General features: G+C 32.8%; 1 protein-coding gene across 1 annotated transcript in view; it reads left to right on the top strand.

Annotated features, from left to right (window-relative positions):
- Positions 1–5,581: 5,581 nt before the first annotated feature.
- The window catches only part of efna2a (ephrin-A2a), a 106,119-nt gene continuing 89,982 nt past the window's right edge, over positions 5,582–21,718 (top strand). Inside the window, exon 1 of the mRNA XM_078799277.1 lies at positions 5,582–6,171. Coding sequence (XP_078655403.1) covers positions 6,041–6,171 — 131 coding nt within the window. The 5' untranslated portion in view covers positions 5,582–6,040. The remainder of the gene's footprint in view (positions 6,172–21,718) is intronic.

Raw genomic sequence — 21,718 nt, 5'->3', positions numbered from 1 at the left:
CCGTCCATCCAGTCATGCATCCATCCATCCAGTCGTCCGTCCATTTGTCCGCCATCTAGTCCTGCATCCAGTCGTCCGTCCATCTATCCAGTCGTGCATCCGTCCATCCAGTCATCTGTCCGTCCATCCGTTCGTCCGTGCATCCGTCCATCCAGTCATGTATTCGTCCATCCAGTCCGTCCAGTCATCTGTCTGTCCATCTAGTCATCCGTCTGTCCAGTCGTCTGTCCGTCCATCTAGTCATGCGTCTGTCCATCCAGTCATGCATCCATCCATCCAGTCGTCCATCCATCCAGTCATCTCTCCGTCCATCCGTCCGTCCGTGCATCCATCCATCCATCCAGTCATGCATCCATCCATCCAGTCATCTCTCCGTCCATCCGTCCGTCCGTGCATCCATCCATCCATCCAGTCATGCATCCGTCCGTCCAGTCATCTGTCTGTCCATCCGTCTGTCCGTCCAGTCATCTGTCCAGTCATCCATCCATCCAGTCCATCCATCAGTAAGGAAGTCCACAGACCTGAAGAGGTGAGGTCTACCCTGACTGCCCATCCAGGAGGGTCTAAGGCCTACCTAAGGATGGGCCGGAGGGGTCATGTCTCATGGATGAGGTAGACCAGGAATTCTGGACTTATTTAGTGTTTTCTCCAAAGACTGCATTGTCCATCGGGATGAATGTGAGCGTTGGGATACAAGAGCTCTGCCATTGGCTGATGACCAGTCCAGGGTGTCCCTTGCCTCTTGCCCAAAGTCCGCTGGGATAGGCTCCATCATACCCTCGCCACGCAGATCTTAGTAGCGTTCCCGTTTTATGTTTCTCTTTTTTTTCCTACAAATGCATGATGACAAGCGAACTTCCGCTGTACTTTGTATTCCCGGGAGGCCTTCAAAGGATCCACTTAGTCCGGCGATCCTCCGCGTCTGAATCCTCCCAAATAGCGTTCCGGCTGCACAGCTTATACCATTTAGGACTCCAAAGTCGGAATAACAGCGGAGGAGGAAACTCTTGAAGGAGGCTTTACTTTACTTCATGGTGGCTGCATGACTGCACCGCCGCCCCGCCGCCCCCCCTTGAGCTAAAACCGAACGAGCCAACCGGGAGACTTGTCCACCTGTTTACATATTCAGGTCTCAGACAGATGTTGCATAATTCATAGGACGGGGGGGGCTGTATTTGGGTTAGGAATATGATGGAAAAGTAGGCCACTCAGAGTAGAGGAGGTAACCCTAAGATATAAAAGTGATGGAGAGCTTGAAGGGGCGGCCATATTTCACCTCGCCGGCGACGCCGTCCCACGCCAAAAGATGCTTCGGGGCCCCCGCTCTCGCAGGAGGACAACCCAGGCGGGCTGGCGGGTCGCTATCTGGTGCTTTATGGCGCCCGTGTTTTACACTCGGCTGGCCGCCCCCTTTTTTTTTTTTTTTTGGGTGGGGGGTGGTTCATCCATCCATGCGTCAGGCGCCACTTCTCTCTATCGGGCGCCATCCATCTTAAGTCGAGCTTCCAAACGGGTTGGACTTTATGGCCGCTTTAAGTGCGTCTTAAAACGCCTTCAGTGGCGGGGAGTGGCGCCGGGGCAAAGACGCCTTCAGTCTCGGCCCCCGCCCCCCACCGATGCCATCCCCCCCTTTGAGGCGGGCCCGTTTGTGCTTGATAGGACTCAGTGGGTCCAGCATACCCTGGATGGATGGATGGATATTCCCATCATATTTGGACAGTATTCCTATAATAGTATAACCCCCCCCCTACTTCCAATTTTATAGTTTCTTGGAATATTACAATATTTAAAAAGTAAAGAAATATTTCACTCTATGCTACTAAAATAATGTTATTTTCCCTCGTAATAATACACCTTTATTCACACAAAATTGGGACTTTTTTCCGGTTAGAATATAATATATTATATAAATATAAATTTAAAAAAATTATATAAATATATATAATATATTCTAAAAATATTTTGACATTATTTTTGTAAAATTACAGCCATTTTTAAAAAATCTTCTGTCTTAAATTATTTAAGAAATTTTAATGTTTTTCCCCAACCCGAATTTTCAAAAAAAAAATACAACTTTTTTGTTTAGTTTGTTTTTCATAATATTGCTACTTAAAAAAAACATTTTTTTTAATCATCTTAAATATTTAAATTCTATGGTACTAAAACAACATATTTCCTCATAATATTATGGATTTATTCTCTTTGTTTTTTCTTGTAAGAGTATTATTTTTTTCTGCTAATATTTTGGATTTATTCTCATAAAATTAAATATTTTTTGCCATTTTTGTTATTTTTAATTTTTCAGTTAAATCTACTTCTTGTAATATTTGTGACTATATTGTCATAATATTTTATTCTTTATTCTTGTAAAAAAAAAACATTTTTCCTTAAATATTTAAACTTTATGGTACTAAAACAACATAATATTTCTTCATAATATTATCGGTTTATTCTCTTTGTTTTTTCTTGTAAGAGTATTATTTTTTTCTGCTAATATTTTGGATTTATTCTTATAAAATTAAATGTTTTTTCCATTTTTGTTGTTTTTAATTTTCCAATTAAATCTACTTTCTTTTTGTAATATTTGTGACTATATTGTCATATTTTAGTCTTTATTCTTGTAAAAAAAACATTTTTCCTTAAATATTTAAACTCTATGGTACTAAAACAACATAATATTTCCTCATAATATTATGGATTTATTCTCTTTGTTTTTTTCTTGAAAGAGTATTATTTTTTCCGCTAATATTTTGGATTTATTCTCATAAAATTAAATGTTTTTATTCATTTTTGTTGTTTTTAATTTTCCAATTAAATCTACTTTCTGTAATATTTGTGACTTTATTGTCATATTTTATTCTTTATTCTTGTAAAAAAAATCATTTTTCCTTAAATATTGAAACTCTATGGTACTAAAACAACATAATATTTCCTCATAATATTATGGATTTATTCTCTTTGTTTTTTCTTGTAAGAGTATTATTTTTTTCTGCTAATATTTTGGATTTATTCTCATAAAATTAAATGTTTTTTTTCCATTTTTGTTGTTTTTAATTTTCCAATTAAATCTACTTTCTTTCTGTAATATTTGTGACTTTATTGTCATATTTTATTTTTTATTCTTGTAAAAAAAAAAAACATTTTTCCTTAAATATTGAAACTTTATGGTACTAAAACAACATAATATTTCTTCATAATTTTACGGCTTTATTCTCTGTTTTTTCTTGTAAGAGTATTATTTTTTTCCGCTAATATTTTGGATTTATTCTCATAAAATTAAATGTTTTTTTTCATTTCTGTTTTTAATTTTCCAATTAAATCTACTTTCTTTCTGTAATATTTGTGACTTTATTGTCATATTTTATTCTTTATTCTTGTAAAAAAAAACATTTTTCCTTAAATATTTAAACTCTATGGTACTAAAACAACATAATATTTCCTCATAATATTATGGATTTATTCTCTTTGTTTTTTCTTGTAAGAGTATTATTTTTTTCTGCTAATATTTTGGATTTATTCTCATAAAATTAAATGTTTTTTTCCATTTTTGTTGTTTTTAATTTTCCAATTAAATCTACTTTCTTCCTGTAATATTTTTGACTTTATTGTCAGATTTTATTTTTTATTCTTGTAAAAAAAACAATTTTTCCTTAAATATTGAAACTTTATGGTACTAAAACAACATAATATTTCTTCATAATTTTACGGCTTTATTCTCTGTTTTTTCTTGTAAGAGTATTATTTTTTTTTCTGCTAATATTTTGGATTTATTCTCATAAAATTAAATGTTTTTTTCATTTCTGTTGTTTTTAATTTTCCAATTAAATCTACTTTCTGTAATATTTGTGACTTTATTGTCATATTTTATTCTTTATTCTTGTAAAAAAAATCATTTTTCCTTAAATATTGAAACTCTATGGTACTAAAACAACATAATATTTCCTCATAATATTATGGATTTATTCTCTTTGTTTTTTCTTGTAAGAGTATTATTTTTTTCTGCTAATATTTTGGATTTATTCTCATAAAATTAAATGTTTTTTTTCCATTTTTGTTGTTTTTAATTTTCCAATTAAATCTACTTTCTTTCTGTAATATTTGTGACTTTATTGTCATATTTTATTTTTTATTCTTGTAAAAAAAAAAAACATTTTTCCTTAAATATTGAAACTTTATGGTACTAAAACAACATAATATTTCTTCATAATTTTACGGCTTTATTCTCTTTGTTTTTTCTTGTAAGAGTATTATTTTTTTCCGCTAATATTTTGGATTTATTCTCATAAAATTAAATGTTTTTTTTCATTTCTGTTTTTAATTTTCCAATTAAATCTACTTTCTTTCTGTAATATTTGTGACTTTATTGTCATATTTTATTCTTTATTCTTGTAAAAAAAAACATTTTTCCTTAAATATTTAAACTCTATGGTACTAAAACAACATAATATTTCCTCATAATATTATGGATTTATTCTCTTTGTTTTTTTTGTAAGAGTATTATTTTTTTCTGCTAATATTTTGGATTTATTCTCATAAAATTAAATGTTTTTTTCCATTTTTGTTGTTTTTAATTTTCCAATTAAATCTACTTTCTTCCTGTAATATTTTTGACTTTATTGTCAGATTTTATTTTTTATTCTTGTAAAAAAAACAATTTTTCCTTAAATATTGAAACTTTATGGTACTAAAACAACATAATATTTCTTCATAATATTACGGCTTTATTCTTTGTTTTTTCTTGTAAGAGTATTATTTTTTTCTGCTAATATTTTGGATTTATTCTCATAAAATTAAATGTTTTTTCCATTTTTGTTGTTTTTAATTTTCCAATTAAATCTACTTTCTTTTTGTAATATTTGTGACTTTATTGTCATATTTTATTCTTTATTCTTGTAAAAAAAAAAACATTTTTCCTTAAATATTGAAACTCTATGGTACTAAAACAACATAATATTTCCTCATAATATTATGGATTTATTCTCTTTGTTTTTTCTTGTAAGAGTATTATTTTTTTCTGCTAATATTTTGGATTTATTCTCATAAAATTAAATGTTTTTTCCATTTCTGTTGTTTTTAATTTTCCAATTAAATCTACTTTCTTTTTGTAATATTTGTGACTTTATTGTCATATTTTATTCTTTAGTCTTGTAATATTATAGTTTTCCCAAACAATTTTTTAAATTTTTTATTTATGGGACTAACGTCATAATATTGGAATAAAGTAGAAATATTATTTTAATTTAATAAAACTTAAGCATCTACCTCAGGGGTGTCCAAGTCCTGCCACGGGGGCCAAAGCAGCTGATTTGAATGATGAACCTCCTCTGGTTTGAGGGGGAGGAGCTGTCAATCAAATCACCCGCTCGGGAAGAAAAGGACACGTGATGCAGCTCACGGTGCCAGTTCAGCTCCGGTATCACACCGGTATCGATAATATCGACGTTCGTCTTGACGCTGGGGTTCCTAATAAAACGGCAGCAAGCGCAACGAGGCAGTGAGCCGTAAGGGGGCGTGGCCAGACCCCGCCCTCGCAGAGGAATAAAGAGCGGGGACGAGCGTGGCGGGTGGGCGTGGAGTGGAGTGGAGTGGACGTGTGCTGCCGGGGATGCAACGCGCGCATTCATGTGCACGCTGCGTGGGGCGGGGAGCGTGGATTTTACCCGCGGAATTGGGACCAGGTGCGCCATTTGTTTTGTTTTTTTTTTTTTTGCGTGTATTTCGCTTCTTTTTTCTTTGTTCGTGAAGTGCTTTCAAAGCATGCACCTGAACGCATCACCGCTGTTTGAGTTGCGGAGTTTGAGTCCAGTCTAGAACCGGAACGCCTGCGAGATTTTCATTCGGTTTTTTTTTAGGAGGAAAAGTTTGGACTCTCACAGAAGAGGACCCGCAGAACCCCCCCCCCTCCCACCTCCCCCTGTGTGAGTACCATGAACGCCGCGCACTTGCAGAACCCGAACCGGTTTCCAGCGAGAGCATCTCAACTTTCCGCTTTGTGGACCGCAGCGAGAACGTAAAAAAACCCGGATCTGGACCAGACCAAATGACGATGAAGGGGACAAAGTGTGCCACGGAGGTGCTGCTTGTGACCCTGCTGTCGTGGGTGTGCGTGTGGGCCGAGGAGAAGATCATATTTGACAGACACTCCGTCTACTGGAACAGCTCCAATCCCAAGTGAGTGTGCGCATGCGTCAACGCCTCGATTGATAAATTGATTGATTGAACGCTTGCGTTCGGTCTCTTTGTGTGTGTGTGTGTGTTTGTGCGTGTTGTTGAAAGTCACGCTTTTTCTCGCGTGCACGCGCGCGCGCTTGGAATGCCTAATTAGCAATAAACAAATAAATCCATAAATAAAAAAATGCGCGTTAGAGTTGAATAATCCGCAATAAAAATGGCAGGTTATCCCAATTGTGGCCACCAGAGGGCGCTGTTTTACATTTTCTCCCCGTGTAACGCAAAGATGTATCTTAATACTTTACATTATTAATTTGCTGATGCTATCAAAACTATACAAGGACATCCATTGAATATGAATATATAAATATATAGTATATATATTACTGGAATAAATGAATATTTAATAAATTGAGATGTTACAGCGTTGCATATAAACGCTTCAGTGTAGCGTCCTTGAGATCGGCGCCATTGTTATGGTTATCCTTTGATAATGTTGCTATAACTTTATTGCACCCGAATGTAGATAAAAAAAATTGCGTATTACAAATTTTCTTAATATGAATTTCTGTTTCAGTTCCCGTTGACATGTTTTGCTTTTTGGGGTGATCTACTAAATTTTTTTTTGGACTTGATCTGCTTCTGAGATAATAAAATTGGTTAAATATATTTAATTTTTGATGCTATGACCCGATGCTGGTTAGCTAATTTATTGGAGATATTTAACGATATTTTTTGACATGCAAATTGCATCTGTTCATACAATAGGTTTAGAACAAAATTAAAAAAAAAAATTAAAAATAGGCCATTTTTAAATCACTTATTTTCAGAATGTAAAAACTGCCAAACGTGTGCCCAAATTTTTGTTGAAAAATGAAAAAAAAATCATTTTTTGTTTGACCCAGTTTTTGACGAATTATTAGTAATATGTTGCCTTGGTTATAGTGCGCCTTGGTTTTCATACTTCCCAGTTTTTATTTAAAAAGTGTGCCTAGGTTTTTCTATGCTCCAGTTTTTTTTAAATTTTTGGTTAAAATTCTCCCTAATTTTTTGTCCAAAAATGTAAAAATTGCCAAATATTTGCATGTATTTATATTTATAAATGTTGCCTTGGTTATAGTGCGCCTTGGTTTTCATACTTCCCAGTTTTTATTTAAAAAGTGTGCCTAGGTTTTTCTATGCTCCAGTTTTTTTTTTAATTTTTGGTTAAAATTCTCCCTAATTTTTTGTCCAAAAATGTAAAAATTGCCAAATATTTGCATGTATTTATATTTATAAATGTTGCCTTGGTTATAGTGCGCCTTGGTTTTCATACTTCCCAGTTTTTATTTAAAAAGTGTGCCTAGTTTTTTCTATGCTCCAGTTTTTTTTTTTAATTTTTGGTTAAAATTCTCCCTAATTTTTTGTCCAAAAATGTAAAAATTGCCAAATATTTGCATGTATTTATATTTATAAATGTTGCCTTGGTTATAGTGCGCCCTGGTTTTCATACTTCCCAGTTTTAATTTAAAAAGTGTGCCTAAAGGGGTGGGGGTGACGGGGGGTTCAACATTGAGCCTAGGTTTTTCTATGCTCCAGTTTTTTTTGAAAATTTTGGTTAAAATTCTCCCTCAGTTTTTGTCCAAAAATGTAAAAATTGCCAAATATTTGCATGTATTTATATGTGTCCCAAAATTTCCCAAACATTTTCCATTTGTTTACTGTACACCCAAGTTTATAAAATGAAAAAAAAATCATTTTTTGCTTGACCCAGTTTTTGACGAATTATTAGTAATATGTTGCCTTGGTTATAGTGCGCCTTGGTTTTCATACTTCCCAGTTTTAATTTAAAAAGGTTGCCTAGGTTTTTCTATGCTCCAGTTTTTTTTAATTTTTGGTTAAAATTCTCCCTCATTTTTTGTCCAAAAATGTAAAAATTGCCAAATATTTGCATGTATTTTTATGTGTCCCAAAATTTCCCAAACATTTTCTATTTGTTTATTGTACGCCCCAGTTTTTGCCTAATTATTAGTGAAATGTTGCCTTGGTTATAGTGCGCCCTGGTTTTCATACTTCCCAGTTTTAATTTAAAAAGTGTGCCTAAATGGGGGGGTTCAATATTGAGTCTAGGTTTTTCTATGCTCCATTTTTTTTGAAAATTTTGGTTAAAGTTCTCCCTCATTTTTTGTCCAAAAATGTAAAAAAATTCCATTTGTTTATTATACGCCCCAGTTTTTACTTAATTATTAGTAAAATGTTGCCTTGGTTATAGTGCGCCCTGGTTTTCATACTTCCCAGGTTTAATTTAAAAAGTGTGCCTAAATGGGGGGGGTTCAATATTGAGTCTAGATTTTTCTATGCTCCATTTTTTTTGAAAATTTTGGTTAAAGTTCTCCCTCATTTTTTGTCCAAAAATGTAAAAAAAATTCCATTTGTTTATTGTACGCCCCAGTTTTTGCCTAATTATTAGTGAAATGTTGCCTTGGTTATAGTGCGCCCCGGTTTTCATACTTCCCAGTTTTAATTAAAAAAGTGTGCCTAAATGGGGGGGTTCAATATTGAGTCTAGGTTTTTCTATGCTCCATTTTTTTGAAAATTTTGGTTAAAGTTCTCCCTCATTTTTTGTCCAAAAATGTAAAAAAAATTCCATTTGTTTATTGTACGCCCCAGTTTTTGACGAATTATTAGTGAAATGTTGCCTTGGTTATAGTGCGCCCCGGTTTTCATACTTCCCAGTTTTAATTTAAAAAGTGTGCCTAAATGGGGGGGTCAATATTGAGTCTAGGTTTTTCTATGCTCCATTTTTTTTGAAAATTTTGGTTAAAGTTCTCCCTCATTTTTTGTCCAAAAATGTAAAAAATTTCCATTTGTTTATTGTACGCCCCAGTTTTTGCCTAATTATTAGTGAAATGTTGCCTTGGTTATAGTGCGCCCTGGTTTTCATACTTCCCAGTTTTAATTTAAAAAGTGTGCCTAAATGAATGGGGGAGGGGGGGTTCAACATTGAGCCTAGGTTTTTCTATGCTCCATTTTTTGAAAATTTTGGTTAAAGTTCTCCCTCATTTTTTGTCCAAAAATGTAAAAATTGCCAAATATTTGCATGTATTTTTATGTGTCCCAAAATTTCCCAAACATTTTCCATTTGTTTACTGTACACCCAAGTTTATGCCTAATTATTTGCAAAATGTTTCAAATAATTTTGTAATATTTATATTATATTTATATATATAAATTTTTTTGCCACCAGCTGCTTATAATGATCTGCTTTGTCGTTTCTAAGAAACTGATGCAAAATTCAATTTCTGCATTAATTTTCTATGCCGCTTATCCTCATTAGGGTGGAGAGTTCAGCTAAGCTGCACTTCTGATTTACTTTTCTTTATTAGCGACTTTAACCAAGACAAATTCCACTACTTCAGTTCCGGAAGCATTTAGCTTGTAGACCAGTGTTGTCATTCAGCGGTTTAGATTCTGCCTAGCAACAAGTACCAAAATATGTCACATGGCCAGGAAAAATAGTAAGCAATTTAGTCGATTTAGATTTTTGATTCTGCGACTGAATGTTTTGGTTTACATACGTCGTCAGCCAAAATACTTGTTCCTGTCACTTCCTGTGTAAATTGTCATTCAAACAGCAGCGGCGGGTGCATGATGATTTTTGTTGTTATGATTGTGTTGTTGGAATTCTGCCTAGCAACAAGTGGCAAAGCAGGGAAAAAAAAACATCTGCGTCTGCTAGAATTAAATGTGAAGGTTTACAGCGAATGATTTGCACGACGATGCTCTTTTCCGCTTTTTTGGTGCTCTGCTATTTTTTTTTTCCTGTAGAAAAACACTCCTGATGCTCACACACACACACACACACACACACACTCTGACTACATCACTTCTCCACTGAAGCCATCTCAAATATTTAACAGGCAAGGGGGAACATTTTCTCCCTTTCTCGCTCTCCGTCTCGCTCCTTTTCTTCTCCTCTCTGCACTTTCTACTCCTTCTCTCTCTCTCTCTCACACGCACGTATGCGTGCACGTACGCACGGCCAACATCAGCCGCTATGTTTAAGCTATATGGAATGCTGCCGCGGGCGATGCTATTCCTTCAGGGAAGCTGAAGCGAGGAAGTGGGGAGGAGGCGCGTATCAAAAATGCATAGCAATGAACGAGGACGGTGACGCCGGTGAACTTGGTTCCCCCTTCTTCCGTCCCACACCGGGTTCTCAATGGGGAGGGGGGGAGGGGAATTTTTTTGCAATTTTTTTTTCACGGCACGTTTTTGTGAAATTTTTTTGTTTGAAAAAGTGATTTTTTTTTCACTGTTAGCTTTTGTGAAAAAGTGACTTTTTTTCACTGTTAGTTTTTGTGAAAATTTTTTGTGACAAAGTGAAATTTTTTTTCACTGTTAGTTTTTGTGAAAAAATTTTTTTTTTACATTTTTTTGTTGAAAATCCCCCAACATTTTCCATGTGTTTGTTGTACTCTGCAGTTTTTGCAAAATTCTACCTCGGTTATAGTGCACCCTGGTTTTGTTGAAATTTTTTGACAAAAATTTCCCTCAAATTTTTTTTCACAGCACATTTTTGTGAGAAAAACATTTGTGAAAAAGTGATTTTTTTTTCACTGTTAGTTTTTGTGAAAAATTTTTGTGACAAAGTGAAATTTTTTTTCACTGTTAGTTTTTGTGAAAAAAATTTTGTAAAAAAAATTTTGGTTGAAAAAAAAATTTTGGTTGAAAATCCCCCCCAAATTTTTTTTTTAATTTTTTTTGTTGAAAATCCCCTAACATTTTCCATGTGTTTGTTGTACTCTGCGGTTTTTGCCAGTTTTTGCAAAATTCTAAAAAAAGTGATTTTTTTTTTTCACTGTTAGCTTTTGTGAAAAAATTTTGTGACAAAGTGAAATTTTTTTTCACTGTTAGATTTTGTGAAAAATGTTTGTGACAAAGTGAAATTTTTTTTCACTGTTAGTTTTTGTGAAAAAATTTTTTTTTTACATTTTTTTGTTGAAAATCCCCCAACATTTTCCATGTGTTTGTTGTACTCTGCAGTTTTTGCCAAAGTTTTTGCAAAATTCTACCTCGGTTATAGTGCACCCTGGTCTTGTTGAAATCTTTTGACAAATATTTCCCTCAATTTTTTTTTTCACGGCACATTTTTGTGAGAAAAAAAATTGTGAAAAAGTGATTTTTTTTTCACTGTTAGTTTTTGTGAAAATTATTATTTTTTTTACATTTTTTTGTTGAAAATCCCCCAACATTTTCCATGTGTTTGTTGTACTCTGCAGTTTTTGCAAAATTCTACCTCGGTTATAGTGCACCCTGGTTTTGTTGAAATTTTTTGACAAAATTTTCCCTCAATTTTTTTTTCACAGCACATTTTTGTGAGAAAAAAATTTGTGAAAAAGTGATTTTTTTTCACTGTTAGTTTTTGTGAAAAATTTTTGTGACAAAGTGAAATTTTTTTTCACTGTTAGTTTTTGTGAAAAAAAATTTTGTAAAAAAATTTTAGGTTGAAAATCCCCCCCAATTTTTTTTTTTTTGTTGAAAATCCACCAACATTTTCCATGTGCTTGTTGTACTCTGCGGTTTTTGCCAGTTTTTGCAAAATTCTAAAAAAAGTGATTTTTTTTTTTCACTGTTAGCTTTTGTGAAAAATGTTTGTGACAAAGTGAAATTTTTTTTCACTGTTAGTTTTTGTGAAAAAAAAATTTTTTTACATTTTTTTGTTGAAAATCCCCCAACATTTTCCATGTGTTTGTTGTACTCTGCAGTTTTTGCAGAGTAAAAAAATCATAATTAGGAGGTCAGAAACCGATTTTCGTTGCTTAATACATCTTACTGTCTCTTATTATGTCGACTATATTGGGTAATAGGAGTGTAAAGGTGACTATAGGGGTGTTGTTTCATGTCTAGAGGGCTCTAATGTTTAAAATCATAATTAGGAGGTCGGAAACCGATTTTCGTTGCTTAATACATCTTACTGTCTCTTATTATGTCTACTATATTGGGTAATAGGAGTGGAAAAATTGACTATAGGGGTGTTACTTCAAGTCTAGAGGGCTCTAATAATGTTAAATATCATATTTAGAAGGTTGTAAACAGTTTTTTTTATACTTAATACATCTTACGGTCTTGTTTTATGTCTACTATATTGGGTAATAGGAGTGAAAAGGTGACTATAGGGGTGCTATTCCAGGTCTGGAGGGCTCTAATAATGTTAAATATCATATTTAGGAGGTGGTAAACAGGTTTTCTATGGTTAATACATCTTACTGTCTCATTATGTCTACTATATTGGGTAATAGGAGTGTAAAGGTGACTATAGGGTGTTATTTCAAGTCTGGAGGGCTCTAATAATATTAAATATCATATATAGAAGGTTGTAAACAGGTTTTCTATATGTAATATATCTTACTGTCTTGTTTTATGTCTACTATATTGCGTAATAGAGTGTAAATGTGACTATAGGGGTGCTATTTCAAGTCTAGAGGGCTCTAATAATGTTTGAAATCGTAATTAGGAGGTCGTAAACCGATTTTCGTTGCTTAATACATCTTACTGTCTCTTATTATGTCTACTATATTGGGTAATAGGAGTGAAAATGTGACTATAGGGGTGTTATTTAAAGTCTAGAGGGCTCTAATAATGTTAAATATCATATAGAAGGTTGTAAACAGTTTTTTATACTTAATACATCTTACTGTCTTGTTTTATGTCTACTATATTGGGTAATTTGAGTGTAAAGGTGACTATAGGGGTGTTATTTCAAGTCTAGAGGGCTCTAATAATGTTAAATATCATATTTAGGAGGTGGTAAACAGGTTTTCTATGCTTAATACATCTTACTGTCTCTTATTATGTCTACTATGATGGGAAATAGGAGTGAAAAGGTGACTATAGGGGTGTTATTTCAAGTCTAGAGGGCTCTAATAATGTTTGAAATTATATTTAGAAGCGGATAAACAGGTTTTCTTGGCTTAATACATCCTACTGTCGCTTATTATGTCTACTATATTGGGTAATAGGAGTGAAAATGCGACTATAGGGGTGTTATTTCAAGTATAGCGGACTCTAATAACGGTGTATGAAAATGCAAAAAAAAAAAGGGTAAAGCAGGTACGGCCTGCATTCCAGGACGCGAGCATCCATTCCAAAGGCATTAGCATTCCCGCTGCATCCGTGCCTCAGCGTCCTCCCTTTAATACTTCTTCTTCTGCAAGTCCCCATCGTGCTGATTGGCTGATCGTGTTTGCCCAGCCAAGAAAGAACGAAGAAAGAAGTCGGTCGTCTTACGGGACCGCGGCCTCTCGTTCTTCAACACGCATAATAACACACCCGCTACTGTCGGGATCCGCTTCCCCCGGAGAACCGCAGACAAATGCGGGCCAAAGGGCGGACGGGGACCGGGGACTGGGGACTGGGGGGGTTGTTTTGGCGAGGGAGTCCAATCCATTGGAAATTTGGATGGAGAGAAGTGGCGAAAATAAAAGCATAAAATAATTTCTAACCAGAAAATGTCTTGAATAATGCTGTATTAAGAAAAATTAATATGAAAATTATGAAAAATTAATATGAAAATTATGAAAAATAATTATTTTAATTAATAATTAAAAATTAATTTATTTAATATAAAAAATATATTATTTAAATAAAGGAAAATGGGGAAAATATTATGGGAATACATTATTAATGTATTAATAGGAAAATGTAAGTAGAAAAAAGTTTTTTAAAATTACGAGAAAAAAGTCAAGCAGACTTGTAATATTAAAATTTTAATAACATAGAGTTGAAATATTTAAGTTGTAATGTTTTATAAGAATTAAGTTGGGGATGAAGGTTTAATATTTTGACAATAAGGGAAAATATTATGGGAATAAAGTCTTAAATTACAAAAAGAAAATGAGAAAAAAGTCCAAATAATGTGAGAAAAATGTTGCAATTTTACTAGAATAAACTTGTAATATTCAGAGGAAAAATAATTTGAAATATTAAAGAAAAGTTATTCTTTTTAACTTGTACAATGACTAGAAGCAAAAAAAAAATTAAGCTGTAATTTTTGAAGATTTGGTTGACTAAAAATATATAATATTATGGGAGTAAAGTCTTAATATTACAAAAAGAAAATGAGAAAAAAAGTCCAAATAATGTGAGAAAAAGTCATCTTCTAAGTTGCAATTTTACAAGAATAAACTTGTAATATTTGGAGAAAAAATAATTCAAAATATTAAAGAAAAGTTATTCTTTTTAACTTGTACAATGACTAGAAACAAACAAAAAAAATTAAATTAAATAAAAATTTTCTGAAGATTTGGTTGACTAAAAATATATAATATTAGGGGAGTAAAGTCTTAATATTACAAAAAGATAATGAGAAAAAAGTCATCTTCTAACATGAAAAAAAGTCGCAATTTTACAAGAATAAACTTGTAATATTCGGAGGAAAAAATAATTTCAAATACTAAAGTTATTCTTTTTAACTTGTACAATGACTAGAAACAAAAAAAAAAAAAGTTGTAATTTTCTGAAGATTTGGTTGACTAAAAATATATAATATTATGGGAATAAAGTCTTAATATTACAAAAAGAAAATGAGGAAAAACGTCCAAATAATGTGAGAAAAAAGTTGCAATTTTACAAGAATAAACTTGTAATATTCGGAGGAAACATAATTTGAAATATTAAAGAAAAATTATTCTTTTTAACTTGTACAATGACTTGAAACAAACAAAAAAAATTCAGTTAAATAAAAATTTTTCTGAAGATTTGGTTGACTAAAAATATAAAATATTATGGCAATAAAGTCTTAATATTACAAAAAGAAAATGAGGAAAAAAAGTCCAAATAATGTGAGAAAAAGTCTTCTTCTAACATGAAAAAAATGTGCAATTTTACAACAATAAACTTGTAATATTCGGAGGAAAAATAATTTGAAATATTAAAGAAAAGTTATTCTTTTTATCTTGTACAATGATGAGAAACAAACAAAAAAATATATTTAATTTAGGGGAGTAAAGTTTTAATATTACCAAAACAAAATGTGTTGAAATAGTTTAACAAATAAAAAAAATTGGAAAAAACAGCTGGAATTTTATGAGAATAAAATCAGAATATTTAAAAAAAAGGCATATTCTAAAAAATAAATTTTTATTAGAATAAATGTCACATTATGAGGTCATTTTAGTGGAACAGAGTTGAAATATTACAGAAAGGTGATTATCTGGTGTAGTGGTCCAGGCCCTGGTGTGGTGGTCCAGGTCTGGTGGTCCACACGCTCATTATGGATACACAAGCACCAGTCCGCAGGCGCCTCGGCTTATCATAACCAGACTTGCGATGCGGAAAAGCCTGGCGGTCGTGTTTAGTATTTAGTGTGAGCTTTGGATTAAACCTGAGGTGAAGATTAATGTGAGGGCCCCGGGTACGGGGGCGGCGGGGGGCATAATTACACAAGCAGCGAAGCACAAGGTTGCGTACTGTACATACGGACACCTCAGGAGAGCGTAGCCGGCGGCGATAAGAACATACGTTGATCCCGCCTCATTATCCTCATTAGCATGGTATCAGTGAGTCATTCCGTAGCGGTCCTATTCTGTCCCCGTCGCCACACGTTGGCGTGGAGTCACCTCCATCGTGGTCGCGTGGACCGCAACGCAAAAGGTGTTCGACTCCACTCTTTTGTTTTGACTCCCGTCGTTTGAAAAAAAAAAAAAAAAAAAAAACCCGCTGGGGATCTTTTGGATGCAGATGAGAAGCGGATGCTTATTATTATTACTGCTACACTCCCCCACATGCTGGGGGGGTGGAGGGGCGGGGGCGGGGGGCGTCTCTCTGTGGCTTTAGTGCTGGGAAATAACAATTTTCAGAGCCGACTCGTTTGCCAAGTAGCATGCCAGCGTGTTCAAATGTTAATTAGATGTTTTTAGCTCCTTTTGAGTTAGCATTTGTTAGCATTTGTAGCATTTGTTAGCATTTGTACAATCCGCCGTTTTTCCGTCTTGCTCACTGGAAAGGGCGGAGACTGCTACCCTGCTCAGTTATCACTGTCCATTTCATAGGAGCAGATCTTATTATTATTATTATTATTATTATTATTAGATATGAAAAAGTGATTTCTTCATTTTTTTCCATGTTTGTAACACCGAAATGTTTCACATCATCCACACAATAAATCAAAAAAAATTTTTTTTTTAATTCTAAAGGATTAAAACTGACACGAATTGAGATCTATCAATGTTCGAAAGCTTTAGGACTCCAGCAAACCACAGTGAGAGCCATTAACCACAAATAGTCAAAACACGGAATGGTAGTAAACGTTCCCGGGAGTGTCCCGGCCGATCGAAATGACCCTTTGAGCGCAGCCACGACTCATCCGTGAGGTCGCAAAAGACCCCACAACAACATCCAAAAAAGGTCTGGTGTACCCCCCCCATCTGGCGTAAAATAGGGTTTTTATGATATTTATTATATTATCCAACTCTCAATTTTTCGATACTAATATCAATATATGACATATGACATGTATGATATGACTATGAATATTATAGCAATAGTAAAATATGGTGGTGGTAGTGTGATGGTCTCGGACTATACGTGGAAGCTGACTGGAAGGAGGAAGTGAACAAATAATTTCACCACTGTGTGTACGTTACATTATACACTACATTTTATATAGATCAATATTTTTATATTTTTCCATATTTTATATGGAATTTTAATTTTTTTTAGAAAGTAAGATTGTAGAAATTTTACTTTGTTTTCTTTGCTTTTAAAATTACAATAAATTTTTTAAAAGTATTTTTTTCTTGAATATTTCAGCTGTATGCTCCCAAAATATATATATTGGTATTATATTTCCTCATATTATATATTTATATTTAATGTATTATTTATATTTATATTTATATTTATATTTATATTTATATTTATATTTATATTTATATTTATTCTCAGAAAAACTTTTTTCTCATTAGAACATACTTTTTTATTATATTATTATTATTAAAAATAATTATATTAATATTATTTTATATTTATATTATAAATTTTATATTTACATATTTATTTATTATTATAATATTATATTTATTCTCAGAAAAACTTTTTTCTCATTAGAACATACTTTTTTATTATATTATTATTATTAAAAATAATTATTATATTAATATTATTTTATATTTATATTATAAATTTTATATTTACATATTTATTTATTATTATAATATTATATTTATTCTCAGAAAAACTTTTTTCTCATTAGAACATACATTTTTATTATATTATTATTATTAAAATTAATTATTATATTAATATTATTTTATATTTATCTAAAATAATATTATTTTATATTTATTCATTTTATATATATTTTATATATAATCTACTTTTTCAAAAATTTTAACTATATATTGTTTTGTTTCTCATAATATTACGGCTTTAAAAAAAATATTTTTTCAAGTAATTCAAAATTTGTCAACTGATTTAATCGCAATTAATCGCATTCGGGTCATCATTAACTCAAAATTAATCGCGATTAATCAGATGTTTTTTTCCCCCCTCTTTGTCAGTACAGTACGGTACAGTCAGTAGTTTACACAAGTAGAACGCCATCCATATACTGTAGTAGTATACTGTATAAATAACAATAAAAAATAGAATTAAAATAATAATAATAATAAATAAAATTATTCCCAAATAATTAATATTTTTTCCTTGTTTTTCCCAGAATATTTGGACATTCCTTGTAAATTGATGTTGGTTCACCCTGCCAACGGTGTTCGATGCCCGGCGTCGTGCTTTGGCGTTATATAAACAGAAGCGGAAATGACGTGAATAATTGATGAGGCGTTATCGCCGAGCGTACGGGACGTTTTTAAAAACGAAGCGTGTGATGTTTAAAGCCGGCGTCGGGCCAAAGGCTCCCCGTACCTCGGCGGTATTCCCTGGCGTCTCATTTCCCAGATGCATCACCAATTCCCTTTGATGAATATGGAGGTTAAGTTTCCCGCTCTTATTCTCTCGTGTAATAATCCTCTCTCTCTCTCGCCGCTTCGCCGATGTTTACGGAGGCGACGGCGATAAGCATCGTGGAAACGGAGAGCGGCTTAATGGCGTTGATTAAAATGTTGATGAGGGAGCGGCGTGATGTGCAAACAGACGCCGATGATGCTGATGCGTGCAACACTTTGTTTTGTGTGACGGGTCTGATCGAGTGTGTGGACTCGAACGCTGGAGCTTCAGGCGAAGCGTCCGTGCGGACCATCCTTCAGAAATAATTGGAACAACTGGCAACGCATACACAAACGACAACTGTGCTAGGCTAATTACTTCTTATATTACTCATACAACGACACAGTACTACATTACACTACTCATTCATTATTAAGGAATGAATTAGGAGAAATGATATCAGACACTGGTAGTCCTCAAATAACAATGAATGAATTGGGATAAATGATATCAGACACTGGTAGTCCTCAAATAACAATGAATGAATTAGGAGAAATGATATCAGACACTGGTAGTCCTCAAATAACAATGAATGAATTAGGATAAATGATATCAGACACTGGTAGTCCTCAAATAACAATGAATGAATTAGGAGAAATGATATCAGACACTGAGTTTAGGATAAATGATATCAGACAGTCCTGAAATAATAATGAATGAATTGGGATAAATGATATCAGACACTGAGTTTAGGATAAATGATATGAGACACCGCGGTAGTCCTGAAATAATAATGAATTAGGAGAAATGATATCAGACACTGAGTTTAGGATAAATGATATCAGACATTGTATTAGTCCTGAAATAATAATGAATGAATTGGGATAAATGATATCAGACACTGAGTTTAGGATAAATGATATCAGACATTGTATTAGTCCTGAAATAATAATGAATGAATTGGGATAAATGATATCAGACACTGAGTTTAGGATAAATGATATCAGACATTGTATTAGTCCTGAAATAAAAATGAATTAGGATAAATGATATCAGACACTGTGGTAGTCCTGAAATAATAATGAATGAATTAGGATAAATGATATCAGACACTGAGTTTAGGATAAATGATATCAGACACCGTGGTAGTCCTGAAATAATAATGAATGAATTAGGATAAATGATATCAGACACTGAGTTTAGGATAAATGATATCAGACACTGTGGTAGTTCTGAAATAATAATGAATGAATTCAGGATTAATGATATCAGACACTGAGTTTAGGATAAATGATATCAGACACTGTGGTAGTCCGGAAATAATAATGAATAAATTGGGATAAATGATATCAGACACTGTGGTAGTCCTGAAATAACAATGAATGAATTAGGATAAATGATATCAGACACTGTGGTAGTCCTGAAATTATAGTGAATGAGTTTAGGATAAATGATATCAGACACTGGTAGTCCTGAAATAATAATGAATGAATTAGGATAAATGATATCAGACACTGTGGTAGTCCTGAAATAACAATGAATGAATTAGGATAAATGATATCAGACACTGTGGTAGTCCTGAAATAACAATGAATGAATTAGGATAAATGATATCAGACACTGTGGTTGTCCTGAAATAATGATGAAGGCGTTTAGGATAAATGATATCAGACATTGTGGTAGTCCTGAAATAACAATGAATGAATTAGGATAAATGATATCAGACACTGTGGTAGTCCTGAAATAATAATGAATGAGTTTAGGATAAATGATATCAGACACTGTGGTATTTCTGAAATAATAATTAATGAATTCAGGATTAATGATATTAGACACTGTGGTTGTCTTGAAATAATAATTAATTAGGATAAATGATATCAGACACTGTATTAGTCCTGAAATAATAATGAACGAATTAGGATAAATGATATCAGACACTGTGGTCGTCCTGAAATAACAATGAATGAGTTTGGGATAAATGATATCAGACACTGTGGTAGTCCTGAAATAATAATGAATGAATTAGGATAAATGATATCAGACACTGTGGTCGTCCTGAAATAACAATGAATGAGTTTAGGATAAATGATATCAGACACTGTGGTAGTCCTGAAATAATAATGAATGAATTAGGATAAATGATATCAGACACTGTGGTAGTTCTGAAATAATAATTAATGAATTCAGGATTAATGATATTAGACACTGTGGTTGTCTTGAAATAATAATTAATTAGGATAAATGATATCAGACACTGTGGTCGTCCTGAAATAACAATGAATGAGTTTAGGATAAATGATATCAGACACTGTGGTAGTCCTGAAATAATAATCAATGAATTAGGATAAATGATATCAGACACTGTGGTCGTCCTGAAATAACAATGAATGAGTTTAGGATAAATGATATCAGACACTGTGGTAGTCCTGAAATAATAATGAATGAATTAGGATAAATGATATCAGACACTGTGGTAATCCTGAAATAATGATGGAGTTTAGGATAAATGATATCAGACATTGTGGTAGTCCTGAAATAATAATGAATGAATTATGATAAATGATATCAGACACTGTGGTAGTCCTGGAATAATAATGAATGAATTAGGATAAATGATATCAGGCACTGTGGTCGTCCTGAAATAATGATGGAGTTTAGGATAAATGATATCAGACACTGTGGTAGTTCTGAAATAATAATTAATGAATTCAGGATTAATGATATTAGACACTGTGGTAGTCTTGAAATAATAATTAATTAGGATAAATGATATCAGACACTGTGGTCGTCCTGAAATAACAATGAATGAGTTTAGGATAAATGATATCAGACACTGTGGTAGTCCTGAAATAATAATGAATGAATTAGGATAAATGATATCAGACACTGTGGTCGTCCTGAAATAACAATGAATGAGTTTAGGATAAATGATATCAGACACTGTGGTAGTCCTGAAATAATAATGAATGAATTAGGATAAATGATATCAGACACTGTGGTAATCCTGAAATAATGATGGAGTTTAGGATAAATGATATCAGACATTGTGGTAGTCCTGAAATAATAATGAATGAATTATGATAAATGATATCAGACACTGTGGTAGTCCTGGAATAATAATGAATGAATTAGGATAAATGATATCAGGCACTGTGGTCGTCCTGAAATAATGATGGAGTTTAGGATAAATGATATCAGACACTGCGGTAGTCCTGAAATCATAATGAGTGAATTAGGATAAATGATATCAGACACTGTGGTAGTCTTGAAATAATTAATTAGGATAAATGATATCAGACACTGTGGTCGTCCTGAAATAACAATGAATGAGTTTAGGATAAATGATATCAGACACTGTGGTAGTCCTGAAATAATAATGAATGAATTAGGATAAATGATATCAGACACTGTGGTCGTCCTGAAATAACAATGAATGAGTTTAGGATAAATGATATCAGACACTGTGGTAGTCCTGAAATAATAATGAATGAATTAGGATAAATGATATCAGACACTGTGGTAATCCTGAAATAATGATGGAGTTTAGGATAAATGATATCAGACATTGTGGTAGTCCTGAAATAATAATGAATGAATTATGATAAATGATATCAGACACTGTGGT

Source organism: Doryrhamphus excisus, linkage group LG19 (genome assembly GCF_037039965.1).
Source record: "Doryrhamphus excisus strain RoL-2023G ecotype Guam linkage group LG19, RoL_Dexc_Guam_v1.1, whole genome shotgun sequence".
NCBI classification, from domain to species: domain Eukaryota; kingdom Metazoa; phylum Chordata; class Actinopteri; order Syngnathiformes; family Syngnathidae; genus Doryrhamphus; species Doryrhamphus excisus.
Note: the sequence above shows the minus strand (reverse complement) of the source record. Positions and strands in the feature narration are given on the sequence as shown.